Source organism: Condylura cristata, unplaced genomic scaffold, assembly GCF_000260355.1.
Source record: "Condylura cristata isolate star-nosed mole 26May11 unplaced genomic scaffold, ConCri1.0 scaffold00016, whole genome shotgun sequence".
NCBI lineage: Eukaryota > Metazoa > Chordata > Mammalia > Eulipotyphla > Talpidae > Condylura > Condylura cristata.
Window position 1 is genome coordinate 34,221,110 of NW_004567117.1, and position 16,632 is coordinate 34,237,741.

The following is a 16,632-nucleotide window of genomic DNA, read 5'->3' on the forward strand; positions in this document are numbered from 1 at the left end:
TACATATAACTCCCCTGATGTATTTGTGTTCTGGTTTTCTTAACTCTGGTTTCTGCATCAAGGCCATTATATAACTTTTAGTAGTTTCATTTTGTAGGAATGATAGTCTGAGAAAGTACGTAGTGATCTCAAAGAGTTAATGAACCTCCCTAAACATCAAGCTTACTTCCAAGGAATGACTTAGGCACTGGAGAATAAAGTCTATTGATGCTGACAAATTCTGAAATGTATTACTAGTAAGATCGCTTTATCATGAACTCTAGGGAACAACCAAATTGCTTTATTGTAATGGAATTTTGTCAAAATGTGAATGCCTCCTAGAAATTACATTCCCAGTGTCTGGGACCAGAAGAAATCAGATCTGGCTACTAGACTATGCATAGCAAAATACCACATGAAAAACGCTATTTTAAACCTTAGAGTTTGCAAAAGGAAGCTGCTAGATCATACCAATTCTGCCTTTTGGTTTTTGAGTTTTCTTTTCCACTCTAGGATTAATTATACTATCTGCATTTGGGGGTAATTTTCTTGGTTGATGTAGGAATATTTAGTTAATTGCATTCAGTTGGCATCAAAAATCTCACTAGTTGAAACATTACACTATCCCCCCCTCTCTCTCAAGAGGAAAGTTCATACATAGCTACATATCTGAGAATCAGCAACAGTAGGACTATGCTAACCATGGGAAAAGGCCTCTTTCTGTGGGCCAAACATCAGAATATGGTGAAATGTGTCATGTAGAAACCACCTTTTCACACAGTGCCCTGAGTAATTTTTGAGTGGCAAGTTTTCCAGCAATGTAGAACTTGGTGTTATAATCAGATGGCATGTTTATGAAGATAATTCAGCCTCAATGAAGATAACTCATTCACTTATTTTTGTTTGTTCAATACCCAATCATATGAACCAAAGAAATCTCATGACTCAATTCTTAAAAACTGGCTTCAGTTTTCACATCCTCTTGTGAATTAAAGGCAGATGTACTACTGCTACTATTAATGAATACAAAATGAAAAAATTCAAAACAACTGAAACTTCGGATTTTTCGATTTTCAGGTTTCTAAGCCCTTTCTCCTTGATTGCATCTCAACTGCTAGGTGTATGATAGAATTAAAACATATAATGTATAATAGGCATGGTTAGATAAAAGATTTCTACTGTCGATTTAATAGAAAACTAAAATTGGAATAATGTACTTCTTGCCATTTATCTTACTATATTATTTTTTTTTTTGGCAAAACTCTGTTCTCTCTCTGATCATCTAGAACTACATATAAACTGAATAATAATATTTTCTAAGCACTAAGTAGAAGAGTGAAGGAAGTGCCAGTGTGCTTCCATGTACTGTGTCTGGCATTTATGCTATAGTGAACATCTGTAGCTCACTTTTATATTAATGGGATAAAAGCACGTGTGATTTTTGTGCAGGTGAAAAAATGTCTATGTTGCACTCAAAAATATAAACCACAATCAGACATTTCAAATGTGAGAAAAAGCATTAATCACTGACAGCACATGTTGTATATAGAATGGGCATGATATTTGGGGTCAGCGGTAGCTGAATTAGAGACATACTCAACTGTAGTCTGTTCTTGATGCATTTAACCTCTGAGCCATATCATTAAGTAACTGAAGAGCTAGTTATGAAATGTTACTTTGAAAAGATGCGAAGTACTAACCTAACAGACTTTCAGATTGTCCGTGTACAAGGAGTGACATCTGCCTGCGGACAGTGGCAGCTAGGGGTGTCACCATAAAGATGTGAAGGCCTGTTTGACCCTTAATTTACTAGTTCACATCCCTTCATGCTGCTAAAATGGAATGAGTTAGGAAAGTGATTAGCTTCTTTTTCCCTGAAGTTTTGAAGACCGAACCCTCAGGATTTGATTAAAGAAACAAAGAAAAGTGGTGGCCTGTCAGTTTCCCAGCTTCAGTTTAAATTTAGCCCAGTTATGTTAGCTAAGAAATTTAAAAATGGAACATAGAAAAAATGGAGCATATTTGAGATGACATTTTTCACTGTGTGGGAATTTTTTTTGAAAACTGACATGTGCCTATAGTACACACCCAAAAGAGAGCTCTGTGGGAGTGAACACACATGCTGGTAAGTCATTGCCAGGAGGCTTGTGCACCTCGACCAAAAGGAGAAAGGAAGGTGATAAGGATGTTCCACAGAACGGGCCACAGAATCCGTGGGCAAAGTGGTGGAGAGGTGCTGAGACTGGAGTGTGGTGTTGGAACAGGCAGGTGGCGGACTTCAGGTGTTGAATGAGAGGGTCAGTTCAGAATGTGAAAATGGGCCACATGCCTAGATTTAGAAAGTAAGTAAATATTGTCAGGGAAATCTGCCTGCCTCTGACAGATTCACACAGGAGCATGAGCTACTACTAGAGGACTCGTCCTGGATGTTTTGGGTGGACCAGACAGACTGACAAGGCAAACGAACATTCACAGAGAGTCCTGGCTGTGTCTCTACCGGAGAAACCCAGTTACTAAAATTGGGACCCAATCAAAATGGATTTGCAGGATTTGAGTTGAAGTCAAACACCCTGAGGAATATCCCAGTGTGACTTAAGGGGATTATATAACCAGGATAGGTTATTTCCAGGGAAGGTCAACAAGGGCTTCATTTCTAGGGGTACCACTGGCACTAGCTGTGGGAAGCAGGCAGCCAGCAAGGCAGAAATAGAAGACTATTTCACAACCAAACAAACCTACTGATGAAGAAATGTTTGTACTTTTTCCAGGTCATAAAATAAAATTGCCACAGGCTAGCATGCATTTTTTTAAGCAATGTTTCTTGCCTGTGTTTAAAGTACATTTGTAAAATTTTATTTAAAATCAAGTATTCCTCAATTTGTGCATAAGCACATTTTTTATGATTGCACAAATATTTAACTCAACTTTTATGTGGTACTAGTAGACTTCACCCTGGAAATGTGTCACACAGCATATTTACTAACATGGTTTTGTGTCATTTTGAATAACAGTTGCCTACATGAGCTCAAGAATGCCAATTTTAGTATGCCACCTGAATTTCTAACTTCACTTACCACCAGAGATTGCATATTTATGATAGTGAAGTAAAAACATGTCAAATTTTTAAGAAAATCATGTAACTGCAGGAAAAATATACATAAGCCCTTAATATCTTACTGACATTTTATCACATCCATACTTGGCTGGTCTCATGAAGGATATAGGTTCATAAAAAGGTAAAACACTTTTTGGTAATTGTCCACAAAATTATACACTTAACATCATGCTAAATTCTGATTTACTAGTAGATTAGTTACTGTTCTAGTATGAAATTCAATGAGCTACTTCTAGCATCAGCATACATATTTAACAAGTATTAAAATAAATATCAAAGATTGAATATCAGTGCTGTTATTGGTTAATTTTGGTAGCATTAAGATATTTTTTAACCTAATTGATAAAATTAGAAAATGCCCTTCCTACCATTATCTAGAATATTACCATGGGCGGTCTTTGTTTCCACATCCTCTGAGAATTGTCATTGTTGATGCTATCAGCAGGTCCAGTGAATTTTTTTTTAAGTAAATAGTTTTGTTTTGTTTTGTTTTTCAGGAAACCTTAACCCAGTAAATCCATTATCCTCTAAGTTACTTATGCCTGAAACCTAAGAGTCACTCTTGATAACTTTTCTTCCTTTACACTTGACATACAATAAATCACCTAGTCCTGTCAAGCCTTCTTCCAAAAAAATATATATTGCTTCTCCTTAGCTTCCTGCATTCTTCCAATCTCCACACTATTCCAAGGTCTCATCATGCTACGTGGCCTGGCTACTGCAGTGAATGTGACTAGACTGTCAAGAGTAAATTGCTCAGTAAATATTCATGGAAGAGAAAGAGTTCAAAATGTTACTGGTTAATTTATTTCTCCCAGTGCACCTTTTGGTTTACAGAAGAACAATTTTTGAGTCAGTACACAAAGAAGTAGGTCCTGTTGTGACCATTGTTAGTTGAAAATGATCTTGTCTGCTCACTTCCAACCCTTGTTTACTTTTGCCTTTCTTGATTCTAATCCTCTCCATTTCTTGGTGTCTTGATCTCTCCATATATATGACTTTCTTTTTCTCATTCTTGTTTTCTCCCTCGAAGTACTTAGAATTGTAGCTTAATTATTATGAACCAGAAAACTGATGAAACTTCCAAGCATGTTTCTGTTGTCCCCTTTAATCCACACCACAATCCTGTGAATTTGGTACTTTTATTAGCTCATATTGCAGAGGAGAAAACTTGGTCTCAGAGAGCTTAAAAGCCTCATTCACCAATAAGTAAGAGAATCGTTAAGGGGGTGATCACTGTGCGATGAGAGTATGGGGCTCAATTAGTTAGTTAGCCATGGCAGTATTCTAGGCAATGGTAAATTAAAGTCTGAATGAGGAGAGTGGCACAGAGGATGTAAAAAAGGGGCTAGATGGGACATACAATGAAAATAGGCTATTAAGAAGTGCTGATGGGCACTCTTTAATAAACATTCTCAGGGCATATTCCATTCTTCAGGCAACTGTATGTCAGATATGTCAGATTCATCAGGTCACCAGAAATGCAGAACCAGAATAAGGAGCAGAGTCCAAAACCGATTTCCAATTAAGTTACAAGATTCTTAGATTTCTTTGTTTTTCACCCAGTATATTATTATTATTGTTGTTATTATCATCATCATCATCATCATCATCATCATCATTATCATTATTATTACTATTATTAGTATTATTTTAATGAGGTAACTTTGGTTTACAACATTGTCTGTGAACCAGAAGCATAGGATCACACCTCAGATACAAGTCACCACCCCACGTTCACCAAAGGTATTATTATTTGCTACAGGGACTTTCTTTCAAATGACCTCCTCCAATTCACTTCTATGGAAATTCTCTTTAGACAAAAGCACTTTGATCTTAAAAACTCTTCACAGTATCTGAATCTGTTTTTGAAGAGTGGCTTGTCTTCCCCTACAGTTCATTCCAGAGAAGGTCCAGATAAAATTTCAGTATGTGGAATTAGAAATAGAAACTAAGCAAATGTAGCTTGTGAGGAAGATTTGGATGCTCAGTTTACCTTTTTTTTTTTCTTTCTTATTTGCTCCTCATGTGCATCTAGAATGAAGAAAAGATAAACAAATGAATTATTGGAGCCCATGAATAGGATAATACCTCATCCCCAACTTAGACAGTATTATCTCTGTCTAAGATATATCTCTGCCAGAAATAATGGCCAAAGAGACTTTCTTTAAAATCAACAGATTCTACTTTCCACCATGCTTATTTTTAAACTTATTCATTTTACAGTAACCAAAGAAGGAATGGAAGTATATGAAAAAGCTAAATTTTGCATTTTTTTACAAGTGTGAAAAAAAGTAAAATTTTTGACTCAAATAGAATCCTACCACAGTGAAAAGCATTAATTTCCCCATCACAAATAATGGAAAAACCATGAGTCAAGTCACAGCTACTAGAATTGATTCTTCAAAAGCCAAAGGTCATGTGTTAAGTACTCTTAATGAAAATCATTACCAGGTTTGCCCATGAAGACTAGGTCACGGCACAAAACCACTCTTGTAACAGTGACAGCATTATCTGGCATGGTGAGGGGATGGACAGTGAAGCTGAGAGGTGGGCACTGGCTAGCAAATCTCATACAACATAAAATACATTGTGCCATTAATTGAGGAAATATTACTGAGCATTTTCATTTTGCCTCCCAAAACAATGTCATTTAGGACAACCAGCCATATAATCTGTGGGGAAAAAACCTACACACAAAGAATTTTACCACAAAGTCTTTGCAATCTACACATGCTGTCTTGAAATCAATGAGAAAGCATAAAAAATGCTAATAAACTTAGCTGCTACTCACATATGAGGATGAATAAGAATGAAAAATTACTTGCAAAGATGAATAATAACTGTTAAGGGGGGGTTCACCTCCTAGTGTGTGGAGTGTGTAACTGATTTTATTAATTAATTGCTGCAAGGCATTGATATTACAGTATTGGCTATGTGGGAATAATTTATGCAATCACTAGAAATCTCAAATATGATAAAGAAAAATTATGATCTGTCAAAAACTAAGTATTGCTCATGTAATCATTAGTGTAATTAAGTTCTCCAGGCTGATCAAGTGATTTACAATCATTTGGTAGACATACTAAGCACAATTATTCTCAATTTCTCATTATGTATATTGAGATTTAGGTCATTTGTAAGACTTAGGTCATTCGATAAAGCCCTAGCAAAACATTAGCTGGAAACCATAAGGTTCTATATATATTCAGCTAATACTTAATATTTTCATTTATATTTCCATTTCTGTTTGAATGTAATTTTAACTTTAAAAAAACAAGCTCCCTGGTGGTACAGTGGGTTAGGACTCAGCACTGTAAGCTGGTTCAACCCCTCCAGTGCAAGTTCGATCCCTGCCCCAGAGGTGATCCACATGGTACAGCAGACCTCTTCTGACCTACCTGCTGCTCTCCTCAGCAGTGTACTTCATCTATATGCCTATTCTCTCCCCCACTCTGTCTCTGGTAAATCCTCTCATCACTCCTGCACCTCTGGCTTATACCCCAGTTCTGTATGCATAAATAAATAAATCTTAAAAAAGCAAACAAACAATCTTGTGTTCATTATAAAATGACCCTTCTTATTTTATCAAGGACTACCTATGGGGAGACCTATAGGACATATTAAAAAGTAATTATTTAATTTTACATTTACTCCTTTGCAGGAGAATTTAAGTGAGTAGAACTGCAAGGAGTTCTGTGACTCCTTGTTTTCACATGAAATAACAAAAGAACATTGGACTTAACTGTTGGGTAATCTTCTAGCGATAGTATAAGGTAGCTTCTGGCTATTAATTTAACTGTGTAACTCAATTTCCTCCAAAACACTGTGAAGTAGTGATATCTTCCATGGCTGCATGGAAGCACTGAAAAATGAAATTAGTGGATTAGAAGTGTAATGAATGATATTCCTCAACTTTGATTTTCTTGACAATTTCTAAAACACTTGAGAGCAAAAAAACACTACCTGTGTAGGGGAGGGCAAAGGAAGAAATGTGGGAGTATGTATGTCCTTAAGTCTAGAGTCCTCTGGAGCCAGGAACAATGTATTATTATCTTATTCATTAGTTTGCCTCCCAGAGAACTTAAGCAACTGCTTTAAATTGGGACATTGAGCTAACTATGTGTCTATTTAGCCTAACTCAGAAGATTAATTTTTCCAATATGTCTTGCTTTTATATTGTCCTTTATGTCTCATTTGCACTAGTCACTAAGAAACTACGAAACTTCCACTTTAAGCTTCACCTTGAGCTTGCTCTTAATAATTCCCTCTGTCTTAAGTAATTTACCTATCTCTTCCAAGAAGTCCTACTGAGATTGGAAGCACAGGCTCTGTGTGAAGACTTTTCTTAACCACATGATGGTCCTTGTAATGGATGTTGACTGAATTACACTTCCAGCCTCTTGAACTTCTGTGTGGGCAATATGAAATAGTAAAGGAGGCCAGCTTCAGACTCATATTATATCATTCACACCCTCCCTCCTTCACTGGCTGACTGCATAGCTCCAATACTTAGTCATTCTGTCTCTCTGTTTTGCATGGACCTAATAACAACCTTCAACTTCATTGTAAAGATGAACAACATAACTCATGTAGCTTCCGCATTGCTTAGCCCACTGCCCAGTCTTTAGTATGTGCAAGAAACATATTAAGAATTAACTAGAGTCTCTTCACCTTGATGTAATCCCAGTTGTTTATCATTTCCTTCACTGTCCCTACTTTGGGTGTTGTGTCTTTTAAGATGTTACTGAGGTATATGTCATGTAGTGTTCCACCCACTTTTTCTTCTAGATATTTTATGGTTGCATTAAAGAACTTACATCTAGTTCTTTAATCCATTTCAAGTTGGCTTTTTGGCATGGTGCAAGGGTAGTAATCTAGCTTTTTTTTTTTTTTTCTATATATCAGCCCAGTTTACCCATCACCATTTGTTGAACAAACTTTCTTGTTCCATTGCATACATATTCTTTGTTCTCTTGTCAAAGATTAGTTGTCCATCAATCTGTGAGTTTATATCTGGATTTTCTATTCAAATCCACTGATCTATATGTCTATTTTTATTACAGTACTATGTATAGTTTCACTCATAGAAGGAGTATAAGGAATCAGGAAAAACAAAAAAAGAAACTAATAAAGTAAAAATGAAAAGCATGAACAACTAAAACTGGGGTGGGAAGAATTCATGGGAGTATGGTAATGGCACATGGGTGAATTGGTGGTGGGAAGTCCACAGGGATTACAAACAAGACGAAAAATACACAAAAAGAATAATGATGTAAAAAAAATAATTAAAAAAAAAAAAGATTTACAAGAGTAATAATTAGCCTCTCACATTTAAATGGTAGAGAGGGCTATATGAGTGGTCTCAATGGTGCCATCTGCTGTCAGATATATTCTAACAACATAGATGATCAGAACAATGAGCTAGATTCTTTTAACTAACTAGATTTTTTAAAAGTACTAAAGCATCCTAAATATATTGCTATAGTTGATTGAGGCCCAGAGCTGCCTTTGCAAATTCAACTACCTGCTGCTAAAATGCACTTGTGACCTCAGTACCCTCAGTGTGTTCATAGTCAGTTTGCAGACACATGCACTGCAGAACTGAAAATTTTGTCTTCAAGAGCAGCCACTCCCAGCTCAGAACAAAGAAATGCTCGGTCTTTTTCTTTGAGTTCTCATAAATATGTATTCTTTTTTGTGGTCAAGTAACACTCACCCTGTTTAAAAAGCCCTTATGTAGGCCCTCCCTGGTGGCGCAGCAGGTTAAAGCACAGCACTGAGAATCTAAAGCCGCTTCTGCATGAGTTCGATTCCCGCCTGCCCCGAAGGTGACCACATGGTGTGGCAGACCTGTCCTGACCCGCCCACTGCTCCCCTCAGCAGTGTACTTCATCTGCCTGTTCTGTTCCCCACTCTGTCTTTGGTGAAGCCTCTCACTGCCCCGGAGCCTCTGACCTGTACCCCAGTTCTGTATGCACAAATAAATAAATCTTTAAAAAATGATTGTATAGTATTGAAGTGCTGTCTGGTGTCCTGATTACAACAAAGCTGTGGTGTGCATTATGGAGAAAAGAAGTTGCTAGATAAGCTTTATTCAGACATGAGTAATAATGCAGTTGACCATGAGTTCAATGTTAATGAATTAATAATATTCAGTGTGGTACCTTAAACAGAAACACATATAAAGCAAAGTCTTGTATGAATGAGTCAACAGAAAACAAATGACAATCAAAGACTCACAAGCACCTAAATCTGAATTTTCCTGAAAAGCAGTATTTCAGAATTTGTGACTTCAGTATTGACGGTAATGTCCGGAGCATAACAACTACAAGTGTTGACAGTGCATATGCTGGCATGTTCTTGGAAATTGTATGCTGGCATGTTCTTGGAAATTGTTAAAATGCAAGAAAAGCCACTAACCATGACTTTAGATACTTTTTTAAAATTCTTTCACAAAAAAAAAAAAAACTCAATGATTTGTAGAGTGACAGCTAATTTGTAGATCTGCAAAAATCTGGAAGAAGAGTCTCACTTCTGTCTCCTCCGAAAGTACTGTTTTGCTTCAATTACGTTGCCACAGGACAGAAGGGATGTCATTGTGACCCTGGGGTCATGGACAGGGGGCTCAGAAATACATTTCTTGACTTTTTGTTTGGCTTCTTTCAAATAGTCATTTATTTCTGCTATCTCAAAAGAACAATTTTGTGCTGATATCCAAAAACTAAATAAGTGGTGTGAGTTCTTTGTAGATCTTGAATATCAGTCCTTGTCAGATGTGTGATGAGCAAATATTTTCTCCCATTCAGTAGGGGTTCCTTTTTATTTTAATGATAGTTTACTTTGCTGTGTAGAATATTTGTTGATTGATAGAGCCCCAATTGTTTATATTTTACTTTATTTATCTTGCTATTTGGAGACAAATCCACAAAGATATTACTGAAATTATTTTGCCAAATGTTTGTGTTTTCTTCTACATATTTTATGGTTTTGTGTCTTATATCCAAGTTTTTTTTTTCCATCTACTTAGGGTTAATTTTTGTGCATAGTATAATACAGTATTCTAGTTTCATTCTCTTGCAAGTGACTGTCCAATTTTCCCAACACCATTTATTAAACACCCAGCACCATTTATTTCTTTTCTCCACTCATCAAAGTACTATACACACATTATATTTTTAAAACTAAAAATAGTAACAACATGCTTATAACAAAAGCCAACAGACTTCTCTGTCTCACCCCAAACTGTTCCTATTCCCTTCACAAACCCATGTTTACTACTTTTAGCAGTAATAATTTTCTTGGGATTTACTTTGTTTCTCAGCACTGTACTCCCGTAGCTGTCCCATAATTCCCTCATTCACCAGTTTTGATCTCATGTATTGATTTTATTTACTGTGGAAAATCAGCACTCTTACATGTGTCCATCCCCATTTCCCATCCTTAATCTTCATCCTTTTCTCCTCCTAATTTTGCTTCTCTTTTTCCTTTTCCTCCTTCTTGGTTAAAGTAGAAAATGTATTAATAGTAAGCATCTACTAATATACATGAGCATATTAATTTTCTAGGACTGCCATTACAAATTCCATAGATTGGGCACAAAAACAAAAGGGATTTTTTTTTTTTCCCCTGGAGGCTGTAAGTCCGAGGTCAGAATATGTATAGATTTGTTTCTTCTGTGGCCTCTCTCCATGGGTTGTACATGATTTTCTTCCACTACCTTTACATGTTCTTTCTCTCTGTGTTTCTGTTTCTTCACTGTCTCTTATTGCAAGGGTATCAGTCCTAGTGAACAATCAAAACTTGATGTCTGCTTTAAAGATCCTGTCTCCCAATAGTCACACTCTGAGGTACTGTTGAAGAGGGCTTCAGCATGTGAACTGGGGAAGGGTTTGCAGGTGGATTATTTAACCCTTAACAAGTACAATTGCCTCCACCTGAAGCATAAAATACAGCTGTGCAATATTCCTGAAACATAAAATACAGCTGTGCAATATTTCCATCACCCCCCAAATTCTCCTTCACTCTATACACAATCAGTTTCCTCTGCCACCGTCATAGGCACCTCCCCTTTAAATTGTGGATTTCTTTTAATGTACCTTCTATTGATATTTAATTTGTGCAACCAATTTTTTTTCCTTGTGGCTTTTTAAAAATAATATAATTTATATCTACATCATTTGTGCATTTTTTACATCTTAGTTGTAGTCCTCGTGGGCTTCCCATCACAAAATCAACTGTGTGTGATCACCATAGACAACAAATTGTTGAAAACTCTGAAATACAGTTCATTATTTCTATGTTACTTTCCTGGTTGTGAATGCTTGCATTAACGTGGTTTCCTTCAAGTGTCATAAGGTTCTTATGTGTTTCTTCCTTTTTCTTTTTTTGCTAAAGACTTTTGTTTTACGTCTGGTGGTCTTAAATTCTCAGTTCACATAGCAATGAAATACTAAAAAAAAAAAAAAAAAACTGATGTTACAGTACAAATTCTAGTACATGAGTGGGGATTAGTAAGTGACCTCACAGTCAGGACCTTGGCTAGGGATTGAGATGTTTCCTCTAGGCCCAAACAATTCCCCTATAGAATGGATATCTATCACTTTGCCTGCCTCTATTGCTCTAGTATCAGTTGAAGGAAGAAAACCTGAGTGTCATGTCTTTGACTTAATGACTTTTGCCCTCATCTTTATTCTCTCCTCTACCTGCTCTCTTTAAACTGTGCATTCAGGTTAGTAGACTGTTTTTTCCTGATGTAGTGAGGACATTCACTCCATCTCTGTTTCTCCACCATTCCTCAGTGTGACCTTCCAATCATCTTTAGGAAACAACAATTTCCAGTCTTCCCTGAATTGTTTTCATATAAGTCACCTTGTTTTTCATGAGTAGCTTTTAAGAAATATTTAGAGTAGTTCTTTCTCCACTGAACCAGTTTCCATACTTACTTCCAATTTATACCACCTACTTATTTGTTAGCATGTCTCATCCACTCTAAAACTGCATTTTTATTTCCTTATGAGTTTATACCCTTTAGAATATTTTACTGTCAAATTGGGGGAATCTGCAAATGTAGGCAAGAATTCATGTGATTAATCAAGTAAACTATGTATTTTTATAAAAATCAGGTAAATAGAAATACTGGCAGATTATAGGAATGGATTTAAATTTCTTCTCAGGGACAATCGCTAACACTTCACGCCTCTCTGTTTTATTCACAGTTTAAGTTAGAATCTTCTCTTTGACCCTAACTTGTCTTTCTTTTCTCCAGTGTTTTATTGACATTTATTATTTTTCAGAGTATCAAAGTAAGCTGGTTGCCTCCTCCATCGGGAACACAAAATGGATTTATTACTGGCTATAAAATTCGGCATAGAAAGACAACCCGAAGGGGTGAAATGGAAACCTTGGAACCAAATAATCTCTGGTACCTGTTCACAGGTCAGTGTTAACATGACATAGTCCTGTGAAGTGTTGTAAATGATAAGAAATAACATTTACTATTACTTCAAGGAAACATTTGTTTATCTTTTTCTTGATAGATGACATCAGTCTGAACAAGAATGCTCTTCATATATATTATTTACCTGATATTCTCAGTTATGTCCTACTACAATTTTACTTCTGGGTCATCATCTTAATAAACATATCACATGCTTTTTATCATGGTTTAGCATCACTGATTCACCATAATGCTTTGTTGTCTAATAACTTCCAACTTCTTTTACCTAACACCTTTTAAAAGTCATCTACTAAAATGGTCACAACTTTAAGTCAGATTGATTCCACCCTCAATCTCTAGGGCTGACTTTGGGTTAGAAAGTAGGCAGAACAGTAGACAGGAGAATACAGAGATTATTCTGCTTTCCATAAATTTAGATTCACATTTGGGCGATACTGGTGGAATTCAGAGTAGGTCAAATTTTTCTGTGAAATCCAGATGTGGTTTCCAGGCAGTGGAGCATTTTGTTAATTTAATAAAAGAATAATAGGGACCTTTAATTCAAGTTAGTCCACCTTCTTTGTAAACAGCCCAAGCAGGCATTCAAAGTGATGTCTTTGGTGGTGTAAGTTCCTGAAAACAACAGTAAGAAAGAAAGGCAAATGGGCCAGTGAAAAAGAAATCAAATAATGGGGGATTATTGAGCTGATCACGTATATAGAACAGAGCTTGCTTTACCTCTTGTACTGTCTCCTGAAAGACAAGATGTGTCTTACAGTGAGTGACTGGATAAGAATTATGAACTGTTTCTCTTCCCTTTCATTTGTCAAATCCCGTTAATAAATTATTACTATTCTGTACCTCTATGCAGCAGCCTAGGAAGCCAGAACTACCCATCAGTATGCAGGAAGGAGTTTCTCACTGTCAGTCACCACATTACATGATGTTGGTTTGATCTAGGCTAGCAGTACTTCCCCATGTTTCCTACCCCAAAGAGGAGCTGTTACCAGAAATTTGGGAAGAAAGCAGGTAGTACTGCTCATTACCTGGGGTGGTGGGTAAAGTAGAAAATACCTGGGCTAGCACTTAAACTAGGTCCAGTGTAGTAATGCAAACTAAAACTTAGATAGTTCACAATAAGCTATAAAATGAAACTACAAATGAAAAAAGAACCTTATTTTTCTTTCTATATGTAAGTACTCAATAAATATCTATTTGAAATCATTATAGGCACACTTTATAATCTGTATAATATTATTAAATGTATAATTAGTCATAAAATGCATTTGCATTAAAATCTAGATATTTCATAAAATTTAAAATGTATATGTATATACACACATGCACATGTTAACCTGCTCTGACTGTTATGTAATACTTGATTCAGGCTGTTTGATTTCCTTAAGTATTTTGCCTTTTACATCTATGAAAGTTTTGCATTATGATGAGTACTCCTAAGATAGATTACAAAAATAAAATTACTTTTTTATATCAGGACTAAATCTCTTAGGCAGGTATTGTTGAAACTAAGTGGAAATTATGGCTCTCAGACATATCATTCTAAAAGTTTAACAAAAGACAACATTCTAAGTCTTTTTTTTTCTGATGAAATAATGGAAAGAGATAAAAATAGTTTAAGTTGAAGTGATCACTTGGATATTTAGTACAACTTGTATTGTACTTTGAAAGAAATCACCAAAATTGAAAATCTTGCTGAGAAATGGTTAATGAAATTCCTGAGACTTAGTAATAGACTAGAAAAAGAGACTCTTAAGAATAATTTAATTTAGGTCTTGCATTTTAATATAAACATTTGAAGCCCTGAAACATTTTTAATCACTGGATTGTCTTCTTAAATGAAAGATTAAAAGTACAAACTTCTTTTTATAGATTAATTAATTAAAGGATGAGACTTCTGATGGGAAGACTATGGATTAGATGTTTAATTTACAGAAATATAAATGGCCAGTAAGCATGATAAAATGTTCAGTCTCATTAGTTGAGAAATGTATATTAAACCAAAAGTGAGTTGCCATTTTCCTTTGATTAAAGTAATAGAGATAAAAACAATGATACCCTTCTCTGGAAAGCACTGAGAAAAATACACTGTTACATAATGCTTGTGGGACCAAAAAAAATTCTATAATCTTTCTGGTGAGCAATATGTATATATATGTTTTTTTCATATAAATAAGTGTGTATTTTTATGTACAACTATATACATGGATGTGTATGTATATGGGTGTTTTTATACATGGGTGTGTATGTGTACATATATGCTTTTGCAAAGGTATATACTTCAGGCTTCCAACCTCTCAGACTTATTCCAGTTCTGCAGCCATATGTTTTGCAATTTTTAAACTATAAATGCATTACTTTAATTGTTACTTTAATAGCAAATAATAAAAAAGACAATGCAATAGGTAGTTACCTAGAAAATTCAGACAGTTATATTGTAGGAGACTATGAAACAGATATTAAAAATATTGTAATGTAAAAATGTTAAATTACATGTTAAATATTTAAAACATATTAAGTGAATAATTCAGTTTTTAATCAGTTTTGTATACAAGTCCATATTTATAAACCCAAAAATATAAATTCATGTAAGAAAATATTTATAATATAAATACCAAAATATTAATAGGGATTGTTACTTTTGTAACAATAAAAATGTATATCTTCAGTTGTATATGTAAAGTGAAAAAAATGGCATAAAATGTCAAGACTCTAATGCCAATCACTAACAATTTTCTGCCCATTACTAAGTTAAGAAGAGACTGGTCAGAAAATCAGTGAAAAATAATAGTCACATTGCACATTTTCACTTCTGGTGGGAATGATTTAGTATTTATTTTTTTTGGGCAGATGTAACTTAAAATTCAACTCAGTGTTATTAAGCTAAACTCAGACCTTAAATATACAATGTTGAGAATTTTCTCTCTCAGAAAGTAAGAACTTTTTTTAAAGTAGCCATACAGAGCAGCAAATACTATGTTTTCTGCTAGCAAACATCATCCTAATGAGTCCAAAAGCTTCCATAATAAATGCCATATATGTGGTGGTTTAAAACATAAGATACATATTGCAGGAGTCCAGATATCCAAAATCAAGTTCTGCACAGTTGGTTCTACGGGCTCTGAGCTAGACTCCATCCCATGCCTGACTCCTAATAACATCTGGTGGTGGCTGATAGCCTCTGACATTCCCTGCGTTTTAGATGCAACACTCTTCTGATCTGCACCTCCACTTTCTATCCTCTTCTACGTGTCTCTGTATCCTCGCTTCTTATAAGGGCGCAGTTCATTGGTTATAGACTTACTACACCCCAGGCTGGTTTCATCTTGAGATCCTAAACTAATTATATCTTTTAACACCCTATTTCTAATTAAGGTCACATGCTGATATTTCAGTTATATAAAGTTTGGGGGAGACATTATTGAACTCACTACAGACTATTTTCAATATTTTTCCTCTCAAGGACAATCATTTTGATTTATATCCTTTAATAAACTTTATTCAAAAATAAATAACTCAGTCCTATATTTTCTCCATCTAAAATCTGTGATATTGTATTCATCTAAAATCTGTAACAATTAAAACTTCTAGTCAATATGATACAAATCATCACTACTCTCCTTTATATTATTCTGGCAAAAAACAAAGAAGTGAGATCAATTGTTATTACAATAACATAAAAGTGCATTCCAATCTTTATAGATTTGTAAGACACTAGAATTCAAAGCAGAATTTTTTCAATAATATTTCTTTGTTGTTTTCATTGGCGTGATGTTGGTTTACATAATTGTGTATGACTCAAAGACAGAGGGTTACACCTCTTTAGATGCTGGTTACCACAGTACTCCCACTGCTAAGGTGGACTTGAATTTGCAGTTTTCATTTGCACTGTTCCTTTTTCATTTCAGTAGTTATAAAATTAATTTGTGAATGCAAACATGATCTGAGCAGTTATATTTGTAACTGTTCCTGATATTTACTGAAAAAAAAAAAAAAGCACACTGAATCCAATTTAAATTTGAACAAAAGAAATAGAAGAATCTCACACTCTTAAAACACTACAGCAAGTTTTGGGAGGACT

General features: G+C 35.1%; 1 protein-coding gene across 1 annotated transcript in view; it reads left to right on the plus strand.

Annotated features, from left to right (window-relative positions):
* DCC (DCC netrin 1 receptor) overlaps window positions 1-16,632 on the plus strand; it is a 977,719-nt gene that overhangs the window by 791,901 nt on the left and 169,186 nt on the right. Inside the window, exon 13 of the mRNA XM_004683911.1 lies at window positions 12,391-12,532. Coding sequence (XP_004683968.1) covers window positions 12,391-12,532 — 142 coding nt within the window. The remainder of the gene's footprint in view (window positions 1-12,390; window positions 12,533-16,632) is intronic.